The sequence below is a fragment of the Carlito syrichta genome, unplaced genomic scaffold, assembly GCF_000164805.1.
Source record: "Carlito syrichta isolate Samal-C Ts95f unplaced genomic scaffold, Tarsius_syrichta-2.0.1 Scaffold307277, whole genome shotgun sequence".
NCBI lineage: Eukaryota > Metazoa > Chordata > Mammalia > Primates > Tarsiidae > Carlito > Carlito syrichta.
Window position 1 is genome coordinate 301,468 of NW_007251373.1, and position 10,382 is coordinate 311,849.

General features: G+C 48.2%; 1 protein-coding gene across 1 annotated transcript in view; it reads right to left on the reverse strand.

Annotated features, from left to right (window-relative positions):
• The window catches only part of LRRN4 (leucine rich repeat neuronal 4), a 9,241-nt gene extending 8,016 nt beyond the window's left edge, over nt 1-1,225 (reverse strand). The window contains exons 1-2 of the mRNA XM_021715678.1: nt 1,079-1,225; nt 248-535 (exon numbers count right to left, since the gene is read on the reverse strand). Coding sequence (XP_021571353.1) covers nt 248-535; nt 1,079-1,225 — 435 coding nt within the window. The remainder of the gene's footprint in view (nt 1-247; nt 536-1,078) is intronic.
• Nucleotides 1,226-10,382: the final 9,157 nt, after the last annotated feature.

Sequence of the window (10,382 nt, forward strand, 5' to 3'; positions counted from 1 at the left end):
CGGCAGCAGCAGCAGCAGGATCCGCCACATGGCGCGGCTGGGGAGAGAGCCCCGGGACGTCTGTTAAATCCCGCGGAAACCCCGAACGAAGTAGCAGACGCGCGCCCCACTGCCACCCTCACCCCAGCCCCTGGGCTCTGACGCGGATCACAGGCCCTGGGTGTTTCCTGGTGGGCGGGGGGCGTCCCCAGGGTCTCCAGGTGGGCACTGACTTTATCCCTGCCTGTTCTCCCCGTCATCCCCCCACCCCCGCGCGCACGTGGCGCCCCCTGCCCTTCCTTCCTTCCTTCAGGGATGCCTTTCCGTTTTCTTGCAGGAGGGATGATTCCCTCAAGTGTCCAGTCTGGGCCTGAATCTCCCAGTAACCCCCTCCGTTTATTTGTTCCCATCGCATGAGCGTCTGCAGGGATGTCCGGTTTATCGCCGCAAACTCTCCCCAGGCGAACAATAAGCTGCTCCGAAAATGAGAACGCCCTCGGGTAGGAAGAACCTCTGCCAGGATAGAAACCTCTGCCAGGATAGAAACTGGATAGATCTGTCAGATCAACAACAGTCAGTTGCCCCAATTTTTCCCTTCAGAGCTGCCCAACCACAACTGAGCCTTCGTTTGCATAAAATAAGTTCTGGGGTCCTTTTCTGGGAAGCAGGCTCAGGGTTGCCTTCAGGGCCAGAAAGGAGCCCGGAGACAGCTGCGAGGTCTGGGACCCTGGAGTCAGACATTTCCCGGTCCCGCAAAAGCCAGGGCCCCCAGTATCAGTCCTGCCCAGCAAGGAAGACGGAGAGCTGCTAGGTGTGGAGTTTCTGAAGTACCCAGGATTACACGGGGCTGCTGGTAGCTCAGGTAGGGGTAGATCAGTCAGCCATGGGGCGGCTTGGGACCAGGCCCTAGACTTGAGGTCACTGCATGATATCCCTTCATGACTGCAGATGTGTATTCCCACCCTAGTTCCCTGTGCTGGCCGCTGGGTCTCCCAGCAGCCACCCAGGCTTCCTCTCGCTCGTTGTAGGTCAAGGCAGTGAGAAAGATTCTGGAAACTGGAGCCGCGAGTCCTTGAGTCTGGCAGTATGTCAAACTCACCTGGAAGCTGTCCTTTGGAGTGTGGTACTGTGGGTGCCCCTCTGTGGTCCTCAGTCCCGTTTTAGAGATTCCAGGAACCAGTGACAGCAACTCAGCTCTGAACTCCAGAAGGAGGCCTGTTTCCCAGCTGCCCCTCCTCCACCCCATCCTCTGAGAGGGCTTGAGATGTTCCAGCCCCTTCAGCTCCTCCTTCCCATCAAGATGCTGTTGTCTTTAGCCAACACCCTCGCTCCCTGACTCTCTCCTCCCCCTCTGGGGCCCGGGCCAGCCCCTTTCCTGGCCTGAAACCCCCTCACGGCCCTCGCCACCTTCACCTCTCCTTACATTACCTTTCCCAGGCACGAGAAATGAAGGGAGTCAGCATTGAGGGCAAGAGGGTGCGGTGAAGCAGAGGCAGTGCTGTCAGTCTGGGCGTCCCTGCCAGGTGGTTCCCATTTCCTGGGATGGTTGGCGGCTGAGTGGTGAGCCGGTAAGAGGAGGAAGCCCCCTTCTCCGAAGGAAGAAAGGTTCCCAGTCTAGAAGACTTGCAGAGACTTTCAGGAAAAAAAGGAGGATCAGACCCAAACCAGATCCAGGAGTCCCCAAGAAGAGTTTGTGTGGTTGCTCTGGGACCCAGTTCAGTGACAGTGTGGGAGTTTTTCTCTCATGAAGAGTGAGAATAAAGAAAGAGGACAGAAATGAAGAAAGAATATTCCTGCCCCGTGGCTGAGATGATGGATCACCAACGATCCACAGACCCAGGTCTCTCCTGAAGATGTGATGCTGAGCGAGCTTTGTTCAGAGCACATGGCACCTCTCTTCACCCGCCACGTTCCAAGGCAGTGACTGGCCATTTCCTCTGAGGGCCTTTGCTCCACAGCCTCTCCTCCCCTGAGAGTCATCCAGGGTTAATGACCCCCAGCTTTGTGTGACAGATCCTGACCAGAGCCTCACGTATCTTTCCTCATGTCAGTCCTTATCTGGGCAGCCCCGAGGAACCCCAGGTCACCTCAGAAAATGACCTGTTGGGTTAACTGTGGTGACTTCTCCACCCAGAGCTATCAAAATATCCTTCTAGTCTTAGTGCCACTTGGGTCTTACTGCTCAGAAGCATTCCTCATCTGCCCGAGTGGGGCAGGGAGATGGACTGTTCTGTACTCGCCAGTCTGGGACAGATGCAGTCACCATCTGGGGACTCTGGGGCCAGGCCCCAGAGGAAAAAACAATGCCATGGATGACACAGGAGGCCAGATGGGACTGAGAAGCCAGGGGAGGTGGAAAGGCGGGAGGTGGGGGTCAGCTCCAGAGATTTACAGCCAGGTCCTTCGGCCTCCCAGCTAAGGGTTGAGATGAGGGGAGGGGGAGAAGTGGAGGTGGAAAATAGAGTCACAAAGAACTTTCCAGTCCAGATTCCCAATACTCAGAATCTTTGGGGGGAAAATCTCTTGGAAGAGGATTGAAAGGTTAGAGTGTTAGTAAAACCATACCCTGCAGGGAAATAAAGAACCAGTAATTAAACACTGGCCACACTTGTCTTTTGGATTTGGAAAAAAATCAGAGTCATGGATACTTGGCCTTAGAAGGAACTTTAGGACTTGTCTGGTCCCACCCGTCCCAGCCCATTTTATAGGGAGAAAACTGAGCCTCAGTGAGGGACATTGACTTGTCTGAGGTCACACTGTGTGAGTTCCTACTTACCCAGTGGGAAAGAAGGGTGACCTAGTTCTTGCTATTTCATTCTGGGCTATGGGCTTATTTGCACAGTTGACCCGGTCTCACCTGCCCTGGTATTAGCAACATGGGCCTTTTCCCACAGGTATGGCTAAGTAAACACACCTGGTGTGCGTCAGGCCACTGGGCAGAGTTCCTAGGGGTTCTGACTTCTGCTGTTCCCATTCCACCCCCAAATTGCACGAATAAATACCCCCAGTACAGATTGTCCCAGAGACTCAGAATTGGTATCTTCCAAGTGGGTTCTGTTTGGCTCTGTTTACAGCTCTGGCAGCCCAGAGTGGGAGGAGGGGGACTGGCCCAGATGACAGGTAACTACTTAGCCAGCTGCCCCTGCCCTACCCTCCAGATACCAACCAGCTCTGCCAAGGATTCTTCCCCCAAATACTGAAGACAGAATGTACAAGCCGACAGTCTGCATTCTTCTCTGACTCCAGAGATAAGCTAGAAGGATGGGAGGGTGATTGTGGGAGGAGGTGGTACCAGGTTGTCAAGTCTCCGGTGAGGGCCAGCTCTCCCAGAATGGAATGCAGACATCCGCTGTCAAGTGGTGGGGACCAAGATATCTGAGCGGACTCACTGACTCGGCCAGCCTACCTGCGAGGAAATGATCTTGAGGAAATAAAATAGTAATAGGTTGAGACTCATGTTTATTTTCCTGTTGAGGAACATAGTACTCACTAACAGTAAGGTTTCAGTGTGAGGGTTGTAGAATGCTCAAAAATTTAAAACAGATGCTTTAAAGATCTGTAAATGGAAAAGAAAAGATTCAAACTGAGGCCAGGCACAGTGGCTCACGCCTGTAATCCCAGGACTTTGGGTGGTTGAGGCAGGAGGATCACGTGAACCCAGGAATTTGAGACAAGATTCAAACTGAAATGTGAGGTTGGACTCTAATCTGCCACTTTTTTTTTTTTCTATGTGACTGTAGAAAGTGGGATGAGATGGTAGACAGGCTGTTTTTATAACCGTATTCAGGAATTTACGAAAGCCAGAGGCAGCACAGTAAGGGAAAAGGACTTGAAACTGGGACACAGGACGCTGGTTTCTCATCCCAGTGCTGCTGCTATCTTCCTGGGTGCAGGGTCTGCATTCTCAAGCTTCTGTCTATCTCATGTTTTTCTTCTGAAAATGAACTGGCTTAGCGATTCAGCACACACACGCTGAGAACAGGCCACTGTATGCCCAGGTGCTCAGGGTATATAGCGGGGGCTCAGAGACTAACAGGGCTGGGACCCTGTCCTCAAGCAGTTCCCAGTATAGAAGAGGCAAAAGACAGAAAACAACCATGTACAGTATGCACATGCCATCGAGTCACCAAGGACGCAATTGTGAGCTCCATTAGTCTAGGGAATGTGTCCATCCTGTTCCCTGCTGCATCCCAGTACCTGGCAGTGTCTGCACCCAATGCTGGCTTCAGAGAGATTTGCTGAATGAATGCGTGTGACCGTGTCCTCCTCTTCTGTTTCTCATCAGTTGTATTTCCTTATTTGGAATTTTCTGCCGAAGAGCAGACGGGATTTGCCCATGCGTTCATATACATTTTTAATCTGGTAAGGAAAATTCTTTCAAAAATAAGAGCACTCAAGTTGCACAAACTATAATTTGGAGTCTCCTGGAGCTTGCTGTATATCCATCCCATGTTACTGTGGATACTTACAGGTGCAGTATGGATGTCCAGTAACATTTGAAAGAAGAAATGCATGCTGCCCAATAGGCAAGTGAGCATGCATTCAGCATTATTGCTCACCTGGGAAATGCAAGTTGAAGCCACAATGAGACACTACAACACACCCACCAGAATGGACAAAGCTAAAAAAGCCTGGCAATACTGAGTGTGGCCAAGGTTGTGAACAAATCGAATTCTTTTTTTTTTTTTTTTTGGTGGTGGTGGAGGAGAGGGCAGACATGGTGGTGCATGCTTATAATCCCAGCACTTTGGTAGGCCAAGACAGGAGAAACTGGGGATCCAAGACTAGCTTGGGCAACATGGTGAGACCCTAGCCTACAAAAAATAAAACATCCACTGAGCTTGGTAGTGTGCACCTGTAGTCGCAGCTACTCAGAAGGCTGAGGTGGGGGGATTGCCCGAACCCGGGAGTTTGAGGCTGAAGTGAGCTATGATCACACCACTGCATTCCAGCCTGGGTGACAGAATGAGACCCCTATTTTTCAGATGGGGGCTCGTTTTCTTGTCCAGGCTGTTCTCAGGTTCCTGGGCTTAAGCAATGCCAGGTGAGAACCCTTATCCACTGCTGGTGGAAATGTCAAATGGCACAATTACTTTGGAAAACTATTTGGCAGTATCTATGAATGCTAAACATGTATCTACCCTATTACTCAGTAATTACACTCCTGGGTTTATACTCAAGGCAAATGAGTGTATATGGTCACCAAAAGAATGTTTACAGCAACTTTATAAATGCTTCAAAGGGAAAACAACCCAAAAGACTATAAATAGGAAAATGGATGCATAAATTATGGTATAATCACATGACAGATCCCTATATAGCCACACACACACAAAGAATGAACTTTGCCATGTTCAACAATACAGATGAATCTCACAGACACTGTGTTGAATAGCACAAGCCAGGCACACAAGAGTACACCCAAACCCCACAAAGCAGGTTCTATTTATATGAAGTTCAAGATCAGGCAAAACTAATTGAAGGTCAGAATAGTGGTTAACTCTGCAGAGCATCCCAGGCAGAGGACCTTCTATGTGCAAAGGAGGGGTGGTGTGACCAGGCATGGTATGTGGAGGGAATGGTTGGTTCAATGTGACCAGATAGAGGGGAAGTGTAGGGAGAAGAGGCTGGAAAGGTTATTTGAGATCATTTTGTAAAAGGCTCTGTGGTAGTCTTTAGTGCTTTTGGTCATTTAGTTTAAGTTCTCCTTTTTTCAGCCACTGGTAGGTTTGTACTCCCTGGCCCTTTGCAGTCAGGTGGGGCCATATTTCCGTGCTTTGTTCTGGCCAATGAGTTGTAGCAGGAAGTGAAGTGTGTCACTTCAAGAGGATGCATTTAATTGTTGGTGTGAGACCCTCCAGAGTTCTTTTTTGCCCTCTGGCATGGCAATGAGTGCTATTTGGGGTGGTGGCTGTTCCACCAGCCTGGGTTCCTAGAAAGACCAGAGTTCCCCTAGGACTGATTGCAAGGGACGTGTAGTGTGAGAAATACAACGTAGTGGTTTGGAATTGCTTGTTACCACAGCATAACCAGTTTATTTGGACTGATGCAGGCCTTCGTGACAGTGACAGTTTCATTCATTCATCCATTCATTCACTCATCACACTGAACACCTGCTCTGCATTTAGATTATCTTCTAGATGCTGGAGTAGACTTAGTCTCTTGTCTCAAGGAGCTTTCATTCTCTTGGGGAATACAGACAATGCACAAATAAATGACCAAGGGAGTTCCAGGTTGCAGCGAGAGACACAGAGGAAATAGGGGATGTGATCTAAAGGAATTAGAGAAGAGAAGGGATGGTCACCAAGAGGGACTGCTCTTCTGAACTGAGACCTGAGGATGAGTGGCAGCTGCCATGCACGGAGCCACGGGAAAGATGTTTTGGGAAATAGCAAGAAAGAGGCTGCTGTGTTGGAGTCACTGGAAAGCAGCTCTTTGTGACTGGAGGATAGTGAGTGAGGGGAGAGGTAGGCAGGGACAGTACCTTGTGAGTAAGGTGCACATGGCCTGATTTGTGGGGTTTGGATGCTAAAAGGCCACCCTTGCTATGTGGATGGTAGGTAAGAGCCAAGCTAGAGAGTTACATTAGGAGGCTATTGAAAATGCCTATGGGGGAAGGTGACAACGCTGGCAGTCCCAGGGCAACCGAAGTTCTTGCAAACTGGCTTCAGGGCTCAAAGAGGGGGGCTTCCAGCAAACAGGACAGAGGCCGTGTGGCCTTTTATGTCCTATGCTTGAAAGTCACAAAGTATCCCTTTTACTCATCAATCCAGCTATAAACCCACCTAGATTTAATGTGAGAAGATATAGATCCCTCTCTTGTTGGGAAGACTATCCAGAGAATTTGCAGCCATGTTTAACACCCCCACAGATAAAAAGCATATTTACGCCGGGCTCGGTGGCTCAGCCTGTAATCCAGCACCTTTGGGAGGTTGAGGTGAGTGGATTGCCTGAGCCTGCAGGTTCGAGACCCGCCTGGGCAGGCGAGACCTCATCTCTACAATAAATCAAAAAAATTAGCCGGGCGTGGTAGCACACGCCTGTAGTTCCAGCTACTTGGAAGGCTGGGGTGGAAGTATTGCCGGAGCCCAGCAGGTTGAGGCTGTGGTGGCCGGGAGCGACCACTGCACTCCAGTCTGGGCGACGGAGTGAGACTCCAACTCCAAAAAAAAAAAAAAGCATATTTACAGGCCAGATGGAAACGCACCAGGGAGGGACCAGGGGGGAGTGGCACAGAAGAGAGAAGGGGAAACCGCAGGAATAAAGTCCTTCAGGGGTCTCAGGGACAGTACTCAGAAGGGACTCTTCCCACTGGGACAAGAGGGAAGAAAGATATGCTGTGGACAGATGCAGGGTGAAATGATGAGACTGTCCCCATGTGATGACTTCATGCTGCTCAGTGACGTGCAGGTAAGCGTATCAGCTGAGGAAAGTGTGGATGAGGGCTGAGAAGAAAAGAAAGAGGACTTAGTAATCTCAGGGTGTTGGAGTGTTAGGTATTTTGTCAAAGCAGATTTTTTTTTTTGAGTTGGCATCTTGCTGTGTCACCCAGGCTGGAGTGCAGTGGTACAATCATGGCTCACTGCAGCCTTGATCTCCTGGGCTCAGGTGATCCTCCTGCCTCAACCTCCTGAGTAGCTGGGACTACAGGCACATGCCACCACACCTGGCTAATTTTTTGTTTTTTTGTATAGACGAGGTCTCGCTATATTGCCCAGGCTGGTCTTGAAATTCTGGGCTCAAGCAAGCCTCCCATCTCGACTTCCCAAAGTGCTGGGATTATAGGCATGAGCTACTGTGCATAGTCTAAAGTAGTTTTTAATAGTGACATTCTGTTATTACTGAAAATAATATAGAGTGTAAACATGTAATTATCAATCCTTAATAATGTATTAATAACACACTTTGTTAGTACTTGTTAATTATGCCAAGTATTATGGAACCCATGAGAGACGCTCTGTACTCTAGGAGCTATTGACAAACTTTTGTTCACCACACTCTTAGGTGGAAGGCACAGGCTATTAATACATTTTATTGCTGTAGGAATTAGGATTAATTTCATAAGGTAAATCTGATTTTTAAAAACCCAAAATTAGAGCTCTGAGACCACTTTCTTTTTTGAAAATATTGAGAACATGAAGAATACCTGCTTGTTTTACTTGAGAGAATGCTTGGATCACCAATGCTTGAGAGTGATTAAAAATAATTATCTGGCCAAAGTTAGTCTTCAGCAAAGTTACTTAGTAGGAGAAATCTTTCTTTTCACAAGTGACGCTTCTAGTGATAAAAACATGTTTGTAATTCTTGTTCTGGAATTGCTTTCAGGAGGAGTTTGTGAAACACACACCCAATACTTATCAGGATTATTTTTATTTATTAAACCATTCGCCAAAATATTTTACTTATCACAATTTCATAATTCACCTTATTTAGTCTTGAATATTTCTAAAAATCAAGTCCCCAAGAAAAGTCACCCACAGTGAGGACATTATAGACGAGGTGATTTGGGTTTTGCTGGAAATGTCCAAAGGGGAGTTCCAAGGATTTTTTCGGCAGCATTGTTGCAAAAGTCCACACATATGTCATAGAATCTCCTCATGTCAGGCATGACAGAGATCTGAGAGTCACCCAACCAGACTTTACTGTCTGTGTCCACTGATGATCTCTTCCCTTTCTGGTATTTTTTGTACTTCTCTATCAACTGGGTTTCCATTCACCCAATTAGCTCAGCTAAAAATTATAGGGTCTTGCTATGTCACCCAGGCTGTCAAGTTGACCCTCTGCCTCATTACTCTGCAGATGTACTTGTTTATTGTCAACACAATCAGTTAAAATTGTGTTCAACTGCGAGGTACAGAAAACGCTTGTAGGCTGGGCATGGTGGCTCATGCCTATAATCCCAACACTTTGGGAGGCTGAGGAGGAGGATCACTTAAGGCTAGGAGTTCAAGACCAGCCTGGGCAACGTAGTGAGGCCCTGTCTCTACAAAAAATAAAATAAAAAAAAGATTAGTCCACTGTGGTGGCATGTGTCTGTAGTCCCCGTTACTCAGGAGGTTGAGACAGGAAGATCACTTAATCCCAGGAGGTTGAGGCTGCAGTGAGCCAAGATCATGATATTGCACTTCAACCTGGGTGACAGAGTGAGACCCTGTCTCTAAAAACAATGACCACAGCCGGGCTCGGTGGCTCAGGTTGTAATCCCACGCCTTGGGAGGCTGAGGTTAGTGGATGGCCTGAGCCCTCGGGTTCGAGACCCGCCTGGGCAACTTGGTGAGACCTCATCTCTACAATAAATAAAAAAATAAGCCGGGCATGGTAGCGCCCGCCTGTAGTTCCAGCTACTTGGGAGGCTGAGGCGCTAGGATCGCCGGAGCCCAGCAGGTCGAGGCTGTGGTGGCCAGGAGCGGCCACTGCACTCCAATCTGGGTGACAGAGTGAGACTCCAACTCAAAAAATAAAAATAAAAATAAAAAAAATAAAAACAACGACCACAAACTCACCGAACAATGGCTTAGATACATTCACTTATTTTTCTTACATAACAAAGAATACAGACCTAGGCAGCTACTGGCATTTTCTGTTTTTAGGTTTCACCTTCATCCTTGTGCTTGTTGCCTTCTGGTTGCTCTACCTTCAGTGATCACATCCACACACAAGGAAGGAAGAATGGGGAAGGGTGAAGGGCAAAGCCAGCTGCATCTCCCTTATATCTGGGTAGAAAACACTTTCCCAGAAATCTCCACAGCTATTCTGAGAAGGCTTTTATCTTACTATACTAAGAGGGTATTAAAAAAAAAAAAGAAATCTCCACAGCATACTTCCCCTTAGACTTCATTGGTCAGAATTGGGTACTCCAATCAGGTACCTGCAAAGGAAGCTGAGGAATTGGGGAGGAAGATTGTCATCAATATAGATCTACTGGTGATCTGGACACATTGACTCAGCCAAAATCAATGGTTTTGGTGGGTAAATCCTTCCTAATCTGCCCTTGACTTCAGCAAAGCTAATTATTCCCTCCTTTTTTAACTCATAGTTTTTTACTGTCAGTTGCAATCTGCTCATTCCAGTTCTGAAATAGCTCTCAAATCTCTCTCCCTCTCTTAGCTCCAGCCACAGTATCTGATAGTCCTTGGGCTATTCCAGCAGCCTCCAACTTCCAGTATGGCCTCACCCCATCCATCTTCTATCAGCTGCTGGACTTGTTATTATTTTTTGAGTCAGGGTCTCACTCTGTTGCTCAGGCTGGAGTGCAGTGGCACCATCATGGCTCACTGCAGCCTCGACCTCCTGGGCTCAGGCGATCTTTCTGCTGGATAGGAAGGAAGGAGCTGGAACTATAAGCACGTGCCACTTGCCTGGCTAATTTTTTTTTATGTTTTGTAGAGATGTGGTCTTGCTAT